Raw genomic sequence first — 23166 nt, 5'->3', positions numbered from 1 at the left:
CCATCATGGCATGAAATCAACAATTGTTTCACCGGAAAAACAAAAAGGAATCTTGCCGGTTATTTAAAAAATAGTTTAATGCACCATTAATAAAGGGTCCAACGCATTAATACAAGAGAAATATTGCAAATAATATTAAAATAATAATCAAATTAAAAGAAAACAATAAAAAATAACTGACTGGAAGGTATGTACATATTTCCTCCTCATGGGCAAAGAGGAAAAGGAACAACATATTTACAGCTCGGAATCAAGTGTGTTTCTACGAGAAACAAACACCTCTACAATATGTACATTTATTTCTTTGAACTTTTTTTCTTCCTTTTATCCTGTAGTAAAGAGGGCTGGGTTTGTACAGAGAAGCTTTCATTACAACAAGAAATATCTTACACAGCTTCTTGTTCAAGTGGTTGGAAGGGGTACAAAATCAAAGTGTTGTTAGTTAAAATTTTGGAGCAAAAGAAAAGGGGGGGGGGGGGAAAAAAGATATTAAAATAAACTTGGGGACGGTTGTATGCATGAGGGCTGAGAAAGAAAGAATCACAACGTCAGGACACACCCCCTGCCTGTATCTCAACAAAACAAGGTCAGCACACAACTTCTGTCTGTCATCAGAAAAGATTAGACCATTACAAAGCAGGCAGGCACACACACACACACACACACAAACTCACGCACGCACGCACACACACAGTAAGCAATACATTTGATTTGCTCTGAAGTAAACCAATTCTGAAGGGAGGGATGCTTTCATTACTGCCCATGAAAATGGGTAAACTTGAAATACAGCATTTCTGAAGACTTTTGTTTTGTTTAAGATCAGCTACAAACTAGACCTATAAATTGTCCTGAAATCGCATAATCCAATGCGTGTGGCTTTAAAAACTTTTAGATCACGCCGAGAGACTAGGATAAAGGACACTGACCGCAGTCTGGGGTATGCAGGAAGTTTGGTTGAAATCTTTGTCTAAAAATGGAAAATTGAGAGAAAAATGTTTTCCCTGACTGTCAAAGTAATTATCCAACATTAGCTGGTTTCAAAGAAAGATACAGAAAGGAACAGTAACCATGCACACATACAAGGAAGGGGGGGCAGGAGTATTTCAAACATCTTGCTCCTAGTTTTCCTCACATAAACCTGCGACGATACGGTCACTAGGGTCTGTGGTTTAAGAGCATCAAACTGGAGGACATGTAAAAAGAAACACAAACGCACACACATAGCAGATGATCACTTGTGCGAATCTTGCAGACTAAAACCTGACGGGGTTGAAAACAAATATTAAAAGGTCTTGAGTTTCATCCAAACATTAGGGTTGTGGCAAAAGCTTCGAGTCCCGCACAGTGGAGGCGGCAGAGGGACACACTATAGTTTTAAGGGACTTATTTTACTGTAAGATACTTACAGCTAATGTAACTAAACAACACTAACAACAATATTAATATTTAATACCATTAAATGAAAAAATAAAATAAAGGCTCCAAAACCAATCTTCATACTTCATCTTGCATAAATGAAGACCAATTAAATTGATCAAGAGTTTGTTTCGCTAAAACTGTGCCTAGAACCGGGCAGGCGGGCACCATTAAAAACCCTGAACTTGATTTGCGGTTCCTGTGTGTCTGTGTGTGGATCTGTGTGAACAGAACGTTGCCATCAGCAAAGTGGTATGCGAGGTGGTGGCAAACAAACAAAACCAGTGTTAACAGGTTCCATTGTTTTGTTTGAAAAGGTTGTTGACTTGTTTGAAGTACAAAGAACAAAAGAAAAGTGAACAAAAATAACAAACCCAGACTTCTCATGCCTGACTGCCTGGAACTGATGGTCAGCACATCCTATTCTATTCAATCCAACAATACTGCTACAGAACAGCTTAATGGTGATTGAGAGAACCCTCAAATGACTGGCCCTCCAGGGTCCAGAGCTCCCTCAAGTAATGGCCCATGAAATTGCCAAGAACATGTAAAGTGTGCGTGAAAAGTGCAAGTGTGTGCGTCTAGGTTTCCTGGATACAATAAGGACAGCTGTGGGGCCACCTGGAGGAAGAAACCGGGATGGGGGATAATACCGGCCGTCTTTTCGAGTTACACTCTGAGGTGGAAGGGGCCTAGTTGGAAACTCTACATCCCATCGATATGTGAAGAACAGAGGGGTAGAGCAGTGCTTAGTTGAGCGTCCCACGGCAGTTCTCGGTTCCACATAGGCAGGGGATTTTGTTATCCTCCAGGGGAAATTTGTAGTCGTAGGTTATCTCTTCGTTGACCACAATGGCCTGCTTCGAGTAGATCACAATCTTCTTTTGGGACTCTATGGTGATGACCTTAGCGTAGCAGTTTGGCTAGGAAAGGGGAAGGTATGACAGTAGTTATTAACGATGGCTCAAGTAAAGTAAATCACAAAAAAGCATGTTAATAACAGAGGGCTGGGATTTGTGCCGTCCTCATATTCTTCAGCAAATAACTGCAGATCAGGGATGCAAACAAATCCTAACAAGGTGTAAAGTAAAAGAGCTATCCAAAGATATTTATTATATATCATATAGGCATATAGGTAATGCGACCAAATGCCTGTTTTAGGCTTACATGAATCACTAATTATTATATTCAGATCAATAAGAGATCGATTAGAATTTGATAAATTGTATGTGAATTTCATATTATGTTAAATACAATAAGACTTCCCATATAGTCGCATTTATGTTTAATGCCAAATACTGGATAAATGCACAGATGAAACAACCAAAATTAAAAACCTCTCATTAATGGCTCGTACACACTGCACGATATTTGCTCCGATTATGTTGTCGGGGACCATTTTTGGCACTCGCCGACAAAACTCCCGATCTGACACAAGATCGGGCTTTGATCGCCAAGGTTTTGCTCACTGTGTATGAAAGGCTCTGCGAGAAGATATAGCGCAGATAAAGGCGCTCGCCGATGCCTTCCCGACCGTTTCTGAAGCAGGTTTGATATTTGTCTCTCTCACCGACTGGACATCATACAGTATGAACTGGGTTGCGACCGCACACCGAGAAAGCCTGTATTATAGCCAATGAGAGCACAGGACAGCTGCGCTCACTGACACTGTCTGTCTGTCCGTCGACTGTATCGATAGATATATATATATATATATATATAACCTTTATTCCTTGGGTAAATCCCTGTGTCGTACATATTAGCGCAATGTTGCTGTATAGTCTATAAAACCAACGCATTTCACTTGAATGTTGATAAAACCGCATCGGAATAAACAGTGCAGAGACAACTTTTGGACCTTGTGCGCTGTGTGTGTGTGCGCGCGTGCTATATCGCTATCACAAACATTTCGCCCTGTGTAGCCTGGCTATTCCTGTGTGTGGCGTGCACGCAGAGACAGGCGTCCTGTCGGTCTCGTGCTTGTATCACAGCATCCTGCACGTGCGTCACGTGGGTGAGATGTCAAAAAGAAATTAAAAACAAATGATGTAGCCTATATGTATCGGGTCTGGATCACATCTTGGTGAACTCTTGCAGTGTGTGACGCCGAGTCGGCTATCAATCGTTTAGTGTGAAAGCCACACAGATATGACCTGTAGTGTGAAATACATAACGATCTGATGACTCGCCGACAACTTTAAAACTCCTACAGTCTGTATGGGCCATTAGGTTACTTTCTAGTCGGCTACAGCTACACATCGTGTGAGTATCGTCCTTGGATCTGAATAATTGTGAAGTCATTTTGTAGATTGCCAAATTAAATTGTAAAATGCTACATTGTTTATGGGCTGGTACGTAGGACTATTGTCATTGTGTAACTGAAAAAGCTGAAAGAATGGACAAGCTGTTTCTGCCTGATTGAGGTGGAACATAATGGCCCACTTCCAGCAACAATATCAATGGTATCATCATGGCTGCAGCTTCATAGAGCACCAAAGTCTGACGTCACTTTCAGTAGAGGGCACCAACACACAGGTTCGTGTATTTTTTTATTTGTATTGAAATCTCCATAGGGCGATTTTATGTCGCTTCATATAAGAACTGTGTTTGAAAAATAAACCGACCACCCCGGCCTTTCTGTCAGGGGAGTGGCTGTGCGTCGTTAATGATGTCCATTCATATTTGATACAGCCAGTTTCTGGAGAAAATTGAATTAATGTGACCGCAAAAGCCTTGAAACTACATATGAATGCAATGTCGCTGAGCATATACGTCACGCCCAGCTGTCAACATATTGCGTTCCTGAGATTCCTCAGACACAGGAATAGCCCTCTACTGATAGTAGAGGGCAGTGACGTCAGGACTTCGGTGCTCTATAGCTAGCCAACGTAAAACTGAGCACTCAATTATAACATGACCTACGAGGACAGCTAATGTGTCTCTCAAACAAGGTCAAGGACCCCACACAACGTATGGGAGCATGCGTGTGTTCTATTTCTCTATCAAACAAACAAAAGTGAATTATTTTGCCATCTGTGGAGAGTGGATAGGGAGTGTGTTTACAACACAGCTACACAAACGAAATGAAAGGATCACACACACACTTGTAAGCCACCGTCAGCCACCGCCCCACCCCAAAAGAGAAAAAAGGGAACTTAAAGTGCTCTCTAGGCGTTCATGTGGTGTAGTGCCTGCCCACCACCACGGAGGTTCAAATGCACCGTGGTGCATCCGGCTGTCGAGCATCTACACTATAGATGCTACAGTAGATTCTACAGTCTACACAAACACAATTGGCCGTGTCTGTAGAGTGGGCTGTCCCCAGTTCAAAGATGATTATTTTAGGAGATCACCTCAAAAGGTTAAGAACCAATGATCTGGATGATTCACATAAGACAACAAGGTTGAAATCAATAGTGACATTTGCCAAAAAGAGTTGTTTGCATCCCTGGTAGGTGTGAGTGACAATGTGTTGCGTAAGCTTCCAGTGTGAGTGTGTGGCTGACTCACAGTGCAGCAATGGTTGATGAAACGTGCCAAGTTGCCACACTTTGTAGCATCAATGATGGTGTCATGGTCAACGCGGAACAAGTAACTGCTCCCAATTCCCTGCTGGGCATAACGCTTCTCTCGATTGTCAGCCACCATCTAGAGAAGAAACAAGCACAGTCCATCAGCACCGTCACTAAAATAACACGTGAGGATAATATATGTCCACTGCCACTGTACAGTATGAAACACTGATTGAAACACTTTGTGCTGGATGCTTGTCATATTAAACACACATAATTTCAAATCCATACAGACAGTCTTTAAACTAGCAGCTAAAATTGTTCCAAATTGGAAGCAGTACCTGTCTGATGTTCTGGCCCACATACTCAATGACCATCTCATCAGCCGCGATGGGCTCCATAGCAAACAGACCCCACTCGTGGATCCTACTCCGCCCAAAACGAAGCCTCTTCTTTCGGAACTGCCCAAACAAGAAAAGACCAATAACATTTGATCACATGAGCAAGCCCAATTGTATGAAAAATAAATACAAACGTGGAATTATCAAAGCAACACTTCTTCTTTGAGCTGCAAGTACATGAACATGCAATAGAGGTGTTGACATTAGTGGTGTCTGGCATCTGCTCAGTAATGGCTGCTGTCGGCCGTACCTTGAGCTGGTTGAGTTTGAGCAAGTCAGAGTCCATGACTGCCAGGGTGCCGATAGCGGTGAGCAGGCGGCGCTGCTCAGAGCGTCTCTCTGACAACACCCGGTTAGTGCCCTGAGAAGAGGTAGAAACGGGGGTCATTAACCCAATGAATTGTAAACACATAGCTATAAACAGACCGAACCAAAGTAGCCCTCTGGCAAAAAAATGTGTCATGGTTGCTTTGATGCCATTCCCCGTGATAGAAAGTCTAAAAGAGGAACACGTCTCCTTATTATGATAACATTACTTCACTGTATGACTATTTGACTAACAATATGAAATCCTCTATTATTGGACCTTGCTCACACATAAATCTTCAGGCGGAAAACGCACATGCTCATCAGTTAGAAAGAGACCAATATGAGTTCTGGCGTACCGCAAGGTCGACGTTCTCCATCTCCTGTATGACCTGCTCAGGTAAGTCCAGATCCAGGTAGACGTCTTTCTCCTTGCGGCTGATGGCGTAGTAACCCTCGCTCCTGGCACAGCCAGTCACATGCTGCCGAAGCACGGCAGCCGTGTTCTTTTTCTTACGCCTGGGGTTTGGTAAGTTGGTGAGTGCAGGCCAAAAGGTTAAGGGAAACAGCTGAAGTCACACAATGATTTAGAACAGTGGTTCCCAAAAACACACAATGATTTAGAACAGTGGTTCCCAAACACACAATGGTTTAGAACAGTGGTTCCCAAACACACAATGGTTTAGAACAGTGGTTCCCAAACACACAATGATTTAGAACAGTGGTTCCCAAACACACAATGATTTAGAACAGTGGTTCCCAAACACACAATGATTTAGAACAGTGGTTCCCAAACACACAATGATTTAGAACAGTGGTTCCCAAACACACAATGATTTAGAACAGTGGTTCCCAAACACACAATGATTTAGAACAGTGGTTCCCAAACACACAATGATTTAGAACAGTGGTTCCCAAACACACAATGATTTAGAACAGTGGTTCCCAAACACACAATGATTTAGAACAGTGGTTCCCAAACACACAATGATTTAGAACAGTGGTTCCCAAACACACAATGGTTTAGAACAGTGGTTCCCAAACACACAATGATTTAGAACAGTGGTTCCCAAACACACAATGATTTAGAACAGTGGTTCCCAAACACACAATGATTTAGAACAGTGGTTCCCAAACACACAATGGTTTAGAACAGTGGTTCCCAAACACACAATGATTTAGAACAGTGGTTCCCAAACACACAATGATTTAGAACAGTGGTTCCCAAACTTTTTCATGTCAAGCAGGACTCCCAAAATGATACTCATTAGCCTGCAGACTGCCCATTTGGCCCAATTAGACTACTGCCCCCTATTTCATGGCATTTCTATCTCTGGGACCCCAATACATATTGTAAAAGCAAACTTAATTGAACTCTGAGAGTGTACAAATGGAACATTTGTACATCAAGGACCTAGGGGTCCTTGAGGGAGTTCCAGGGGGTCCCCAGACCCCACTTTAGGAACAACTGATTTAGAATCAGGACATCATTTCTCCGAGTTTAAAACAAATCTGGGCTGGAGACATTTTTGGTTTTGTTTTGAGTGAATTAATTGAGTGAATTAATTCATCCTAGGTTGATACCTAGGATGAATTAATTCACTCCATTGGACTTAAAATGGACAGAAATCAACCATGGATACAGATAACTTCAATCCATGTGTGTCACCTGGATAACTGAAAAAGCTTCAATAAAAGGTAGACAGATGATATCCCTAGACATGCCCTCCCTCTTCCCAAGATTTATGAAGCAGTTTTTAGCGGTGACCTCACAGCTAGTACAAACCACCACTCCATCGATCAGGCTATCTGTCCAAAATGAAGTACAAATACAGAGCTGGTCGCACCTAATAACTCATTACGCAGCAGTTTCTTGTAAAACATTCATAAAGGATATTTGTATGTGTGACCCAGTGGGTGTCATTGAGCCAGTCCGTGCTGTGGTCATCCTGCAAGAGCTTCTCATAGGTCGTTTTGAGCAGCATGAGGTCCTCGTTGTCTAGGCCAGAGTTCCAGATGTCATACAATATGGTCATCTGCTCAAACTCGCTGCGCAGCTCATACTTCACGGGAGGAAGCTCAGGTGCAGGGGTAGGTTTGGGCCAGCGTTGGTTTGTCGTCACGCCCGCCTCCTGCAGGAACAGCCGCTCGCTCTTCCTCTTCACATCTTCAATCAACTCGTCCTCCGTGTCGGAGCTGGACAGCTCTCCGGATTCTAGCTCCTCCACCTCAACCTCCACCTCCAAGTCCGAGTTCTGAACAGAGAAGGTTGAAATATTACAACTAAACAGCGTAACAAGACTCTTGATAATGCCTTAAAGAGGAGTCATACCCGAGGCCTGAATATGAACCCTATACATTTTCTTTCAGGAGGGAGACCTTTGAGAGGAGGAATGTACTGGCAGGATTCAGTCCTAAACCAGTTTGAGGTTCTAACGGGTCCTGAGGCAACCAATTTTCTCTTTTCATTTTTTTTCTCCCTTTTCAAAATCTTTTTATTGTAATTTCAATAATATATCCTAGGGCAGACATAATGAAAAGACTATTATTGCGCAAAACATGCCCCGTCAAGACAAAAGAAAAAACATTTTCTCCCCTTCAAGTCCCAATTTAGTAAAGCCAACTCCCAATTCCCCAGCCTCTCCATGAGTACTCCATCTCTGCTAACCCCCACAATCAGTTATTGGAAGGGTGGAGAAAGCCTCGGGTCTCCTCCGATACCCAGGCCGTCAAGCCACCATCTTCTTTCCACCTGACAGCGACAGGTCTCACTAGGGGGGCATAACGCATGTGGAGGTACACGCTATCCTCCCCACCTCCTCCCCCCCTGAACAGGCGACCGTTTGTGGGGATCATCAATGCAGCGACAAACATAAGCCCTCCCCATTGGGCTTCCCACCCGCGAACACGGCCGATTGTGTTCGTTGGAGCGCCCGGCCAAGCCCTATGCACCCTGAAGACTGAGGCAACCAATTGTATATGTCGTCTTTGAAAGGCACAATGTAATCTAGTGTTTGAAAACATGTGTCAAAAATCATTTCACTGCATGTGCCAGTGAGTGTTACAGTAAACAGGCCTACTAACTGTAAATGAGTAATCATTCTATTACAACCAGGTTTTACACATACATAACATCTCTCAGTGATACACTATACTGTAGGTAGACCACAGCATTCTGAGCATTGTATTCACTTGTAGACGGGGCGGCGGTGGCTCAGGGGTAGAGTTTCCGGATGGTAACCGCAAGGTCGCCAGTTCGAACCCGGGCTCCCCCAGAGTTAGTGTCGAAGTGTCCTTGAGCAAGACACTGAACCCCTAATTGCTCCTGATGTGCTGGTTGGTACCTTGCATGGTTTCCGCTGCCATCAGTGTATGAATGTGTGTGTGAATGGGTGAATGTAAAGCGCCTTGGATAAAGGCGCTATATAAATGCACCATTTACCATTTAAATAAATTCATTCAGATACTCACTGTTGGAAGTCTGTCAGCAGACCATGTATATATTCATTTTTGTTGACAGTACATACTCTATATTACCTTAATATTCTGATAGACTGTTAGTAGATATATGAAACATATATACCTTGTTCATAGACGGTATATCCATTCATACATTGATTTATATTTATTGATAGACTGAATAAGTGAATGAGTCGATGAACATTATGTACACAGAGAGATTTTTATCTCCTGCGTTTCATTCTTTGACCGATGCTATGACACCTGAATTTCTCTTTGGGGATCAATAAAGGTTTCTTATTTTTGTCTTAACGATATTGCTGCAAATAGCCAGGAATAATCCCACAGTGCTACTCACATCTAGCTTTCGTTTCCTCTGTTTCTTGCCAGGTCGTTCCTTCTGCTTCTTGGTTTGTTGTATGTCTAGGTTTTCCTTGTCTTTCCTCCTCCTCTTCTTACTCTTTTCCTTTTCTCTGAAGCCCTTGTCAACTATGCCCTTTCTCTTGGAGGGGGGTGGAGACAGAACGGTGGCCTTGGCCGTGTCACCAGCCTCGCTCAGCACATCCATCCCAGATAAGTAGTCCCCAGTGTCTCTCCTGGAGGGCAGCGCCTCCCCAATGACCTCTTCAGGCGCTTCAAGCACCCCAGAGATAGAGTTGAGGTCTGCAGGGAGCAGGACAGAAGAGTCCTGCTTGGAGGAAGTCCTTTTTGGGGCTGGGGCAAGCAGGACAGGGGGTTTGGAGTAGTTGTGCTCCATGAACACCGTTACGCCCTCTGGGTTCATGACCAGGGTCAGCGGCACCGGAGACAGGAAAAGTTCCTCGTCCATCTTCTGTTCCTCTGCCTCGTCCGACGTCTCCGTCTCCTCAGAGTCTCCGGCGTCGGGGTCCATCTTCAGGGCCACGTCAGCCAGAACGGACAAGTCTGCGGTGGGGGCGGAGGCCAGCTGCAGGAGGCTGGAGGCCCCGAGCTGCTCCCTGAGTCTCAGCCTCTGCTGGAACTCGTCCTCATCCTCCTCTTCCTCTTTGGGAGTGGACAGGCTGGTGGTGCGAGGTCTGCCTCTGGGCCGTTTGGCAGCAGGTGTTGGGGGAGGAGGGGGGGCCTCCTCGTAGGCCATCCTGCACATGGAGGCATGGTCCAAAGGAAGATTCTGCACCGTGCGGCACACCATAACAGGAGGGGCAGGGGCTGGAGGAGGAGATTTGGGGAAGTCTTTGCCGACACCCCGTTTGCCAGGGGATTTGGGTGGAGTGGTCTGCAGAGACACGGGAGGGATGGGACTCTTTTTGGACTCGTCTGAGTACTGGGCACATCCAGGCGAGGGCACAATGAGGGCATTTCCCTCGCCTGGTTTGGAAGCAAAGGGGAGCAGCTGAATGCCTTGGCTGGGCTGAGCTGAGGGGGGTGTAAGGATAACGGGGACAGGGGAATCAGGGACAGGGGATAACAGGGACAGGAGGGGAGACTCGGCTGATGGGACAGAAACAACTGGAGACAGTAGAGGCGGCAGAGTGGACATGGGCATTTTGATGTCGCTCTCTTCTGTGGAGAAAGAGACAGTCTTCCTGCGTTTCTTGAGAGGGGGCAAGAGAACAATGGGGGAGGAAGGACGCGGGTAGTTGGGAGAAGGAGGGCGCTTGGTGGGTACTGGTGCTGTATTTGCTTTGCTGTCCTCCGTTTCCCCTGAAACAGACCAATAGAAAATGTAATTGATTGAACTAACTGCTTTCCTGTGTAGCAAAAATTCTGAATTATTTCATCATTGTTAGCATCATTAACAGAATCTCTGACCCACCTGATTTGACCTCTGCTTTTGTAACAGCAGCTGCAGCTCTTTGCCTGAGAAAACAACAACGAAATTTGCGTTCATTATGAACAAAAGTAAAGAGAAGCCACCAATAAGAAAATAACTTTGACTACAGCAAATATTTGACACGGAAATATCGATGGGGAAATGACAGGGGGGGTATCTGTGGATGGACTGTGATCAATGGGGAGGTGCTTTCACTTAACGAAAGACCTGTATCCATACCTCTCGCTCTCGTCCTCTTTCTCAACTGCACTGTCCATGGTCGACTCATCCATGGTGTCGAGCCCTTCACTCTCGAGCGGCTCCCCTTCCTCATCATCCTCATCCTCAGAGGAGGAGGAAGATGAGGACGTCGAAGACAAAGATCCGTCGGAGGATGACGTTAGGCTCTCATCGTCGCTGTCAGCACTAAGGGCGTCATCTGAAAATAAAATCAATCAATAAGAAAACATTTTTACAGTACATAATCTTAACACTATCACCCGCGTTTGTTGTTACTGTTGTTTATGAGACCGAAGACAAATTTCCACATTGTGGACAATAAATGAAACTAACTAACTAAAGCTGCAAATGACGGTCAAGAGAAGTGGAGTAACTCAGCTGACATTTAAGAACAATAATTTAAGTGATTTACCATCAGATTCCTTCTCGCTTTCTTCATCCTCCTAAAAAAAAGAAAAGACATTGGATAAATACAGAGCACAAAATGTGAAATGCTGCCATCTAGCCAACAACAAGAGAAAACACTGGCATTTTAAAAGGGTTTCAAAACTTGTCAGTTCACTAGACCAGACTACACCCAACTTAAGCTGTTAGGTCATCAAGCCTCAGTGTAAGTAAGTAGCCTTGCCGAGCCATGAGGCCCATAGGGCAGGAGCCTATCTCCTGTTTCTGTAGCGTGAGGCAGCTTGGTGTACAAGTACACCCCCTGGACATGACGCTAGTATGTCGCAGGGACTTACCCCCAATCCAACCCTTGATGCTGAGTGTCAAGCAGGGAGGCACTGGGTCCCATTTTTTAGAGTCTTTGGTATGACCCGGCCAGGGATTGAACCCCGACCTCCCAGTCTCAGGGCAGACACTCTAACCACAAGGCCACTGAGCCTCAGTGTATTATGTATGTATTTTTGTTGAGGCCCATTTTTAGACCGATTTCTGTGTTGTCACAAATGATCTACATTACAATACACACTGAGGAAGGCTTGATGCCAAAGCGCATCCGTGCCTCCATGAATTAAAAGTACCAGAAGGATTTCGGAGTGCTAGCTGTTATGTTCTCATTGTGAATCGTGGTGAGCCGTGCACCTGGCAAATTGCATTACACAGACTGCATGTTCTCGTTTTTGTTTCTACTTTTATCCCTCTCTGGTGCCAGCTCACATCAACATCAACACATACCTTTTCAGTGGAGGAGCCATCTGAGGTTTCCTCTCCTTCGCTGTCCAGCTCCCAGGGTTTACGAGTTCTCGGCTTCTTTTTCCTCCTCTTGCTGTCCCTCTCTTTGCCCAGCCTGTCTCCTTCTGACCGTCGGTCTTCTGCACCTGGAAATAATAATAATAACAATTTATAATAATAGAAAAGTCTTAAGAAACCCACAAGAGGTCAACCAACACTGTCCTTCCTGATGTAAACACAGGCTCAAACCTTCATCATCCTCGTCTGGCGGAGTGGAGGGTCGCGGCCGTTTCATGTCTCCCTCTGCAAATTCCTGAGGCTCTTTCCTCTTCACCTGGAGCACCAGAAACAACATTTCTCATTTTATTTTAATGCTCCAGTAATTGGTCATGTAGTGTTTTAATTCCAATCTATATTAGAATACATAATATTATAGTATTGCATCACCGACGTCTGTCCTTTCACGAAAGCATGCACGTTTCCTGTGATATGTGTGCGATAACGAGACAGGACACGGATGTCTGTCTCTCTCCGCGCACACGCGCACACACACACACACACACACACACACACACACACACACACACACACACACACACACACACACACACACACACACACACACACACACACACACACACACACACACACACACACACACACACACACACACACACACACACACACACACACACACACACACACACACACACACACGTGTGTCTCTGTCGCCGACTGGAAATCGTACAGTATAAACCGTCTGTCTGTATCGATAGATGGATATCATATTATTCCATGAGTAAATTCAGGTGTCATATAATTTTTTCTAGGTCTATATTTATATTATTGCTGTTAAATAATGTTGATAAAACCACGTTGGAATCCGCAGGCATGCTGCGGACCAGCGCTACTGGTGTTATTATGAAACGCATGCGCTCTCTTTCTGTGTGTGTGTGTGTGTGTGTGTGTGTGTGTGTGTGTGTGTGTGTGTGTGTGTGTGTGTGTGTGTGTGTGTGTGTGTGTGTGTGTGTGTGTGTGTGCGCGCGCGCGCGCGCGCGCGCGTGCGTTTTAATTCCAATCTATATTAGAATACATAATATTATAGTTTTATACGCACGCACGCACGCACGCGCACACGCACACGCACACGCACACACACACACACACACACACACAGAAAGAGAGCGCATGCGTTTCATAATAACACCAGTAGCGCTGGTCCGCAGCATGCCTGCGGATTCCAACGTGGTTTTATCAACATTATTTAACAGCAATAATATAAATATAGACCTAGAAAAAATTATATGACACCTGAATTTACTCATGGAATAATATGATATCCATCTATCGATACAGACAGACGGTTTATACTGTACGATTTCCAGTCGGCGACAGAGACAAATAGCAAACCTAGATATCTAGAAACGCTCAGGAAGGCATCGGCAAGCGCTGAAATCACAGCCGCATAGTATCGCAGAGCCTTTCACACACAGCGAGCAAAACCTGATCACGGATTTTGTCGACGAGCGCCAAAAAAGGGTCCCCAACAGCAAAAGAGGGGGAGGGAGCCGAGGCAATTGGTTTTATTAACTTGCTATAGATAGCTAACAACTGAACAGGGAGTTTAGACTATTTTTGTTGTGGTAGTCTTTGTATGGGCAACACTGCTTTGTTGTGTGTTTCTACCTTGAAAGATGGCAGCCGTAGTGCTCCTCGCAGAGAGAAGCCCTCCATGCCCCCACTCTTTGCCCAGTCTACCAGAGACATGACAGGCTCACGGGGACGGCTGGCCTTCTCCTCTTTCTTCTCATCGTCCCGCAAGGCAGACACACCCCTCACCATTGTCTGGAAAGGCTGGGATCAAAAGGTCACAAATCAAACAAATACTTCCAGTATTATGACAGCTGTGTTGTATGTCGGTTTGTTCCAACCCCAAGCTACAAGTGTGGTAATGACACACTGAGATATTATCCATGTATTGTCTTATAAATTACATTGTGCAAGGAAACTTTAAAGATTATGATGTCAATCATTACACTGGTGTTATATTGAGGAAAACTATCTTTTTTCCCATTATAACAACTTCCTTCCTCCCTAACCTTGGCTTTGGTCTCCTTCCTCTCCCACCATTCGTCGAAAGTGGCAAAGGCGATATTCTCCACCATCTTGCGGTTCAGGTCCCTCTGCATGATGTTCTTCATCTCCTGGATCAGCGTGGACAGAACCATCTGCACCGTGGCCTCGTGGGGGTTCTCAGGCAGCACGGGAATCTGCTCACCTGGGGCCCGGTACTGATCTCCTTCACCAGGCGGCATGGTGCCGTAGCCAGGCGGGGGCATGTACGAGGGATAGTGCGGGGGTAAGACATGCGGGGGCCAACTGGTGAGGGGGGGTGGGATGCCGTGGTGGGGCGGCGGGATCTGAGCGCCGCCATGAGGGTCGGAGTAGGCGTAGGACATGTGTGGTGGCATGTAGCGGTGGTCCTGGTCATAGTGGCCGGCAGGCACTACTCCCCCCTCTTGGTCCATGTAAGGGTGGTGCGTGTGGGGCGGCGGAGGCATCGAGTGGAGGTGGTAGGAGTCGCCGTAGTCCGCAGGGACGGCCTCGCCCGCTTCCCCGTTAGGCGCCGCCATACGGAGCTGGTGAAGGCGGCTGAGCATCTGCGTCTGCATCTGGAAGGACATGGGGGCACCGCCGCTGTACTGGTTCATGAGCTCCAGGGAGGTGGCGTAGTCGTACATGTGGTGGGGCATGGGAGGCGGATACTCGGAGTGGAGCTCCATGTGTGCCAGCGGAGGGATGCCCGGGGGCGGTGGGGGCTGCAGAGAGTAACCAGGGGGCGGTGGCAGGTGAGGGGGGTAGGAGGGTATGGGCGGGTGCATGGAGGTGCCAAAGTGCTGCGTGGAGTCAGAGATGGGTGCGGGTGAAGAAGAGGGGTCTGTCGTTTGCAAAGATATGGCCGCCTGGGACGAAGAGGGGGAAGAGGCAGAGGAGGCCGAGGGTTGATGGGTGGTCACCGTCGTTATGGTGTTCTCCTCCTCCTCCTCGGAGATCTCCATGTCTTCCCCGGAGGAACGAGGGGACGACTGCAAGGAAAACATAATGTGAGGACTTCCTGGAGAAGGAAAACAGCTGGGACTAGACGATATCAAAAGATGACAAAACATTATTCTGCTTCCGCACACCGAACTTAAAACTCCCTTTGACCAAAATGGTCTTTCTCAGGCAAATGCTTGTATTAGACATATTCTTGGTTGAAAATAAATGTTGCAAATAAAAAGGGAGCTTAATTTCAAAGTGTGGATGTGTTTTTTCATCCTTTCATGTATGGAGTTGCTTCCCAGGAACTGGAAAGGTTTTAGACATGCACATCAATACTATCCTTCTGCACACTAGTAGACAAAGATCTACCCTATATCACTAACCTGCTAGGCTCCACAGCCCTGTTTCCTAGTTCCAACCTGATCCAATACTGCCCTACTCAGGCAAACAGCTGTAACTACTTGCTGACCATTATATATGTTAAAAGGTCAAGGTTTGGCTTACTATCATAACATAACATTACATAACATAACATATCATAACCATAAATGTCTCAACCGTTTTATGTGTACACCTGGCTGTACGTATCAGTGTAACATATATTCTTGAGAGTAATAAAGTTCAATAAATAATAAAGTTAAATCGGGGCCACTGTGGCCGACAGAGAAAAGGAATTGGTTGCATGCCTTGGTTCCATTCTCATCACATACACTATTCATGACTTTTGGTTCCTACCTGACTCTGTCCATTGTAAGGTGGCGTGTGTGCCCCCGTTCTGTTCCGTGGGTCACTAGACCCAGCCAGGGGAGCTTCCTCCTTTGAAGCCCGGAGCCCTGCCTGGGCTTGGGGGTCCTCTGAGGCAGGGACATGGTGAGAATAAGTAGAGGACGACGGTGTGGCTGGAGCAATTACAGTGGGACTCTTCCTGCCCTCTCCATCCTTTCCTTGTTTCCTCCCTCTGCGTCCATCTCGGTCGCGTTCTCCTTTCCGCCTCTGCTGGTCTTTATCCCCGTCCTCGCCCCTCTGGCTCCCACTCGTGCGCTCTCCCGTCCCGTCTACGGGGCCTCCCACTCGCTCTGCTCCATCGCCGCCTGCTGCCTTTCCCCTCTGCCTCTCCTCCTTCCGGTCCTCCTCTTCCTCCTCGTCCGAAGCGAGGAAGGAGAACTTGGCCTTCTGCTCCTTCAGGAGCATCTCAATGCGAGAGTCCAGGCTGCTGCTGTGGTAGACAAACGGCAGGCTCTCATTGGTGGAGTCTGGCTCCGGAGAAGAGGAGTCCCGTTGTGGTGGTGGAGGAGATGCAGAGGCCGGGACGGTGGAGGAGGGGAGATTGTGCGGTAAGGACGTAGAGGAAGGAGAGGTAGAGGAGGAAGCAACGGAGGAGGAATGGGGCGGCGAGGAGGGTGGGGGGGTCTTCGGTGGAGCAGGCGGGGTGCTGGGACGGCGTTTAGGCTTGGCCCACTGCTCCTCCCGTGCCGGGCTGTCCTGGTTAAAGTCCATGGCTCCAAGTGTCTCGGCCACGGCCGCTGCTATGACAGAGGCTGGCGGGAGCGGGGGAGGCGGCGGGGGAGGAGGCGGAGGCAGGGTGCTGTGGTGAGCCGCGTGATAGTCCTTGTCCCCACCGGCCCCAGAATGAGAGCCCCGCTCCCCGGGGCCGGCCCCTCCGAGGCGACTTGACGCAGGTGCTTCATGGGGAGGCGGTGGAGGGGCAGGTTCTTTAGACGACGGGGGAGGAGACATGCTGTTGGAGGAGGAGCGGTGGGAGTTAGAGTTGTACCTGGGGTCTGAACTGTTGGAGTAGTCACTGTCTCTATCTCGTTCCCTGCTGTCCCTGTCGTGGCTGCTGCGTCTCCGGCTGCTGCTGCTGTGGTGGTTGTGGGAGTGGTGGTGGTTACGGTGCCTTTGGTGGTCCCCGGTGCGCGAGCCGTGACTGTCTCGCCGGAAGCTCCTCTCGTCCCTGCGGTCCGAGTGGTGGTGGGAGTGATGAGCGTGGTACTTGGAGGGGACAGCAGTGTTCGTTTCTTGGTGGTAAGACGACCTCCTGGAGGTGACACCGGCCGCGCCCCCGTACCGCGCCCCCGATTCTCTGTCGCGTTCCCTCTCCCTGTCCCTGTCTCGGTCCGACAGCGGGGGCTGCTCGTACTGAGAGGCAGGGAGCGGAGGAGGCATCGAGGAGTGGTGCGCCATATGTGGGCCGGGCCCTCCAGCATTGGGGTAGGCGGGGTAACATGGGGGCTCGTTTGGACGGTAGGAGGCAGTGGGAGGGTACATGGGGCGACCTCTGTGGTACACTGAAGATTCCTGTGAGTCTTCAGTGTAGCGGGCGATTTTGTATCCCCCGACGGATGATGACACTGTAGAAGAGGACGATGACGAGGGCAGCATGTCCTGGGGAGGGTAGCCACTGCCTAAAGCACCAGCATTGTAGCCAGGGTGTCTAGAAAAGAAAGAAGAATAGAAAATCAATGTGACATTATTCCCTGTCCATAATATATCTCCCGGGTGTGGTTTAAAACTTCAGGAAAATTATCCCAGTTCAATAAATAAATATTATTTTCCAAATGCATCACACAGATCACGTAAAAAAAAAAGGTTTGCACTTTGCATGCCTGATTATGCACAACACGACATGTGTAGAATGTACCTGTACATTGAGTGACTAACCTGCCACCAGTGTATCCCGAGTCTTGTTGTGCGAAAGGAGTCCCCCCGGAACGGGGTGTGTAGGGTGTCCCACCACCCTGGGAGGAGGCAGAGGAGCCTGGAGTGTAGGGCCCCGCCATAGAGGAGGGCGGCGTGTCCAGACGCGGCTCACTGAAGCCTGTGTCAGTGGAGCAAGGAGTGATGCTCCCAGGTGTGAGGGCCTGCACACCTGCTGCAGCCACCGTCACAAGGTCACTGGAGAGCCTCCGCCTGATATCTGATGACTGCAAAAAAAAAGAAAAAAGGGAAAACGGAGTCACCAATGTTGCAATATTATTTAAAAATAATTATAAATAAAAAAACAATGCATTTGTTCCCAATTGTAACTTTAGACAGTTCAAATCATTGAAGCGTAAAGGGTGACTGGTTATGCTCTAAAGTCTAAACTCTACCGTGTCAGGTTGTGTTGGTGGCTGAGGTGTTGGCCGCTCTGCCACAGCTGGCTTGCCACCGAGGGGCACAGTCTGTGGAGTGTAGGAGCCATTCACTAGAAGGTCATAATACTTCTGCCTCTGCGAACCTGGAAGAAATAAGACAAAGAAAAAGAACATAAACCATTATTGATCCCGGATACAGAAAAACCTTTTGTTTTTTACCTGACCGACCATTATAAAAAAACATATTAAAAGTAATATTAAAGTCAAAGTAGCCACTAGCCAGAGCAAACCCAACTGTGTGTGTCTCTCTCTCAAATCTGCAGCCCTGCTGTAAGAATGTAGTGGTGTTCCAGAAATAACTGATGTACAAGCTACCACCGCTTTGCATTGAGGCATTGCTATCTTGTAAATTTGGCACGCGTCTCCTTTTAAGATCACGGCGGTTCCTTCACACCTTTATTTCCACCGAGTGAAATCTCTGCCTAACTCATTTATAAGATAATGATTTAGTAGTACACTTGCCTACTGTTTCTGGATATACTCGTTTGGACACTCTCCCGGTGAGATTGGTCCTATAAGCACAACGTGTTATCTCATGCTATGACTGACTGACTGACACTGACACACACACACGTGCATGCACAGAGACTTCATGTACTGTATATAAGTGCCTGCACCGGAGTAAAAAAGAAGGGAAAAAAACACACACACGAACGATCAAGTTATTTCTTGTATGAAAGTTTAAAAAAATGCAGGCTTGGTTGGCTCCTAATTCTTCAACACACCAGAGGTTAGTCTGGTTAGTCTCTGTACCAGCCGAAGAGGAAATCTAAACACGATTGGCAAGCACTAATTTTGTCCCCTGGCAACATCATGAAAGCAGGAGATGTACAGGAAAGAGTTGTTTGAGTTGTTGGTTTTTACGTCTGGAGACTCCTGTCCAGGACAAGCTTCAGACGCGCCTCCTCAGGAGACTTGGCTCAGATGTGAAGCCATTTGAATTGGCGCTAGGAACACGTTGCAACCGCATGCCCTTGCTGACGTCGCCCCCAGGCAGGGTTCAAACCCACAACCTTTTGCATGAAAGGCATATGCTCTACACAAGAGTAGACTTAATAACCAAGCCTGTAGACACATACTGTAACCTGAATACAGCATTGTTTTCTCATACCAGATACCACCCAACAACCTATCTGACCATGAAAGTTCTGAGTTGTGCACATCCATTATTACAGTCAACCATAAACTTCAATTAGGCTAAGCATCCATTATTGCAAATACAACGGTCATTGCTGACTTGATGAGATTAGCTGAAACCATCAAACATACAGCATATAGCTAAATTGAGTAATACATATTAAGTTGATAGGCAGTATTACGTTCTACAATGAGACAGATAATGTTTCAGTTAGACTAATGCTTAATGTATGCTTGCTCCATCTGCAACACGTTGTGAGCTTGGTATAGCTGGAATCAGGATCGATGTATTGCAGCGATGGCTGAGAAATCTCAGACTCAAAGTTACATGAACTATGTACATGACAAGCATAGATCATACCTTTGATGTCTAGCTGAGCATGAATAATGTTGCCCATGACAGAGGTGTTGTGCAGGTGCTTGACTGTGTCCTTGGCTCCTCTAGTGCTCTTGAAGAGCACTCTGGCCAGGCCCAAGTGCTTCCTTGTCTTAGGGTGAAACAGGATCTCCATCTCCTCCACCTCACCAAACTTGGCGCACATTTCTGCCAAGAAGGGCTCTTTGATGTTGTCATTGAGTCTAGCAAAGGTCACCTCTTTGAGTGGTATTTGTCCCACATACCATTCGTCAAGCTGAAAAGACAAGAATGATCGATCAATTGATTTATTAAAAATCACACCCGTGTGAACTGAGTGGTGCAAGGTCTTATATAGCCTGATCAGCTGTGGTCTGACGTAATGTCAGTGACCATGGTAACACGTACACAGGTACACAAACATACAGACAAAGCTGGTTGTTGGAGTGGTTTGCACCACTCAAAAAGAAAACGTTTCACAATATTGTGCGGCACTTCTGGAATTTTGTGAAAACACTTGCTCATTTGTTACGCTCACTTTAAACTTGGGCACCGGCAGGGACATCTCTGTGTACCTGGACCAGATTCTACGAGGTCGAGGATCCCGAAGATCTCCCACTGGTGGAAACCCAGAGTCCTAGACAAATTGTTTGAAATTAAAACCTCCAATCAATATTTGCATATGCATATAGACAAAAAAACATGAAATGTGTGTGTGTGGGTATGGGTCAGCTCACTGGAACACTGAAATGCACTCCATCATATCTGTATATTTTCTGTGTAACCCTCCGGATAGCGGGATCCTGGACAAGCTTGTAGCTCTTCCACTGCAAACTGAGAGCTCTTTGTGTTTCTGCTCCGCCGTCTGGATCCATCCTACAACTGAAAGCAAAAGTAAACATAAGTGTAGATGTGGTAGAAATATATTTTAATACCATAGTTATACAGTGTGTCAGGATAAGCGATTAGAACACCACTGTTTCCACGATGTAAGTCTAAAGCCTCATTTATACTGAGTTGCCTGGTGTCACGCTCAGTAAATAGCAGGTTGTATATCTGCTATTTACTGCATGCAACACCAGCATGCAACTCAAGTAGTATAAACGAGGCTTTAGCTGCTACATTACTCGAGTTCTTGACTGTAGCTCTGTAGATTATACGAGAAGATACGGACATTACACACGTGATATGAACACGTTATAACGTTTTAATACTGTGTGTCGCGCGAAATTAACACAATGTTGCGCTGCATAACACACATTAACAACAAGTCCTTCCATAATGGTCTATGAAAAGGTCGGTTTAAATTAAAACATAGAAGAGAATGCGTGTCGTCGCCCTCCCTTTCTGATAGTAGCCGGTGTTCGAACCCGAGTCAGTGTGCGCTCTACCGGGACGCAGCATGCTGTCAAAACAATGAGCAGCGTTACGTCACGTACCACCGAAAGCTAACAACAAAAACAATCACGTTGCTCAATAAAACGCGAGTAAAATCACGCACACATGAACGCAGACCCCGGGGTACACTCTGTCTGTTAAAGCGGATAGCTGAGGAGACGCTGTCCGGTCCAGCGTTGCCTCCTTGGTGTGGCTACTAGGAGGGCAAGTTTATGTTAGCTAACATTAGCTCGGTGCCGCTAACTAAACACAAGCAAGTTGGGGAGAGCCGAGCCGCCGCAACACGGATTAACATGAGATCAGTACCATCTGTGGCGATATCCGCTTCTCTGGAACGATGGACGGGATTATTTGACACGCCCGCAGCCTGAAAAACACTGCGACCCACCCCGCGTCTTTCACGCCGATCGCCCGCTCATCCGGCAGGACTAGTAGCAACCCGCCGCTAAAGTGTAGCTGCCAGCTCCTCTAGTCTAGTAGGCCTGAAGACGGACTAAGAAAAACACTGAACCCGGAGCAGAAAGGCGGGCGCCTCCGACTCGAGCCCCGGTCGAAACTGGTCAAATAAAAGGGTGCCAATATCATTCCGGTTAACGTTCACTGCGACAATGAGCCTCGGCGTGACCGCGCGGCCATTGTTTTCGTCTAAAAAAATCACAATATTGTTGAGCGGGCGGCCATCATCGCGTAACCAACCTGAAAGCCTCGCCTGTTCTCCATCGGAGTGTTTGAGAGAACGCAGCCTTCGATTCGTCAGCAGCACTTTTCGTGCAAAGGCCACTCTGTCAACATGTCACATTGACGTGTACGAGGTTGAAAATATTACCTCACAAGATACATACGTCCTCATTTCCCTTACATAAACGTATAGCATTGTTTTATACAATACAACCGCCAAGGCGATATTTAACAAATCTGAGTGAATCTGCTGATTGAAAACTCCAACACATAAAAGACAAGGCGCATCGCGCGCCCTCTTGAGACCGTTCTGTGCAACAACAAGGCAACAACGTCTGCTGCAAACGTCACTCGCCGCGTTAAAGGGACATACCACTAAAAATAATCTGATGATGCGTTTTGTCGTTTTGTCCCAACTCCCAATGTGATTTATTCTCCTCAGGGAGAGATTTACAACAGTATTTAGTTTGTTACATTTATTTTGCATTGTTTTGACCTGGTTTTTAATTCCCCATAGCCTCAAATTGCCTCAATTCCCTGGCCTACTACTGTTCTTTTGCAAAATAATAGAATCTAGATAGCTAAAATGGATATTGAGACGCCCTCTTATGGAAGGTTCCACAAGAGAGCGCTATTTCATAAAATATATTTAAAATTCCAACCACACACACACACACACACACACACCGAAAAAAGTGCAAAGAGAGATAGGAGGTGGGAAAGGAAGAACTACTATGCTAATTGCTACAAGTTCAAATTTACTACCAAACTACACCGGTATAGGTATAGTTGCCAAAATAATCCATGTGTGGGTGGTTGCCAAACCTTTCAAAAGTCTTGTTGTCTATTCTTAATATTGTAATGACATTTGTCTAGAGGAGTGTACTGGATATAGTTAATTCAGCCAATGTAAAACTGTAAGAGGGATAGAGGACTTCCAATGTACAGTATGGTAGGCCTAATAGCATTCTTTGCTGCCAGGTCAATGTATTGCTTTTGGTGTCTGTCCAAACCGCCCTCCCTGCCAGTGCCAAAAAGGCATAGGCAAGGGGAAAAGGGGACAGAGATCCCCAAGCAAGATGAGACAGCATCTACAATTGAATGCCATAAATAAAGATTT

The 23166-nt window shown here is 46.5% G+C and overlaps 1 protein-coding gene across 2 annotated transcripts; it reads right to left on the bottom strand.

Moving 5' to 3' along the window:
* Positions 1–65: 65 nt before the first annotated feature.
* setd1a (SET domain containing 1A, histone lysine methyltransferase) lies at positions 66–22352 on the bottom strand. 2 transcript variants are annotated; one of them, XM_079520269.1, is made up of 21 exons: positions 22065–22352; positions 20708–20852; positions 20509–20607; positions 19977–20247; positions 18434–18561; positions 18003–18265; positions 16077–17775; positions 14399–15385; positions 13986–14153; positions 12549–12633; positions 12303–12445; positions 11539–11569; positions 11127–11325; positions 10890–10933; positions 9453–10777; positions 7533–7890; positions 5995–6176; positions 5580–5690; positions 5270–5389; positions 4927–5064; positions 66–2339 (listed from the first exon to the last, which is right to left on the bottom strand). In XM_079520269.1, exons 2-21 carry the CDS (start codon positions 20843–20845, stop codon positions 2166–2168), a joined length of 6663 nt encoding a protein of 2220 aa, XP_079376395.1. In that variant the 5' UTR covers positions 20846–20852; positions 22065–22352; the 3' UTR covers positions 66–2165. The 2 variants fall into 2 exon arrangements, with proteins under 2 accessions (XP_079376395.1, XP_079376394.1); XM_079520268.1 differs by lacking the exon at positions 22065–22352 and adding an exon at positions 21675–22043.
* Between the last annotated feature and the right edge of the window lie 814 nt (positions 22353–23166).

This window comes from Electrona antarctica, assembly GCF_951216825.1.
Source record: "Electrona antarctica genome assembly, chromosome: 14".
Taxonomy (NCBI): Eukaryota; Metazoa; Chordata; class Actinopteri; order Myctophiformes; family Myctophidae; genus Electrona; species Electrona antarctica.
This window is presented reverse-complemented; position numbering and strand designations above follow the sequence as displayed.

Bases quoted from the DNA above. Each gene is read 5' to 3' on its own strand.
- setd1a (XM_079520269.1), bottom strand. From the start codon at position 20,845: ATGGATCCAGACGGCGGAGCAGAAACACAAAGAGCTCTCAGTTTGCAG. The intron at 18,562-19,976 runs GTATGATCTATG...TATTTCTTCCAG, and splicing joins TGCTCAGCTAGACATCAAAG to GTTCGCAGAGGCAGAAGTAT. The intron at 11,326-11,538 runs GTAAATCACTTA...TTTTATTTTCAG, and splicing joins AAGCGAGAAGGAATCTGATG to ATGACGCCCTTAGTGCTGAC.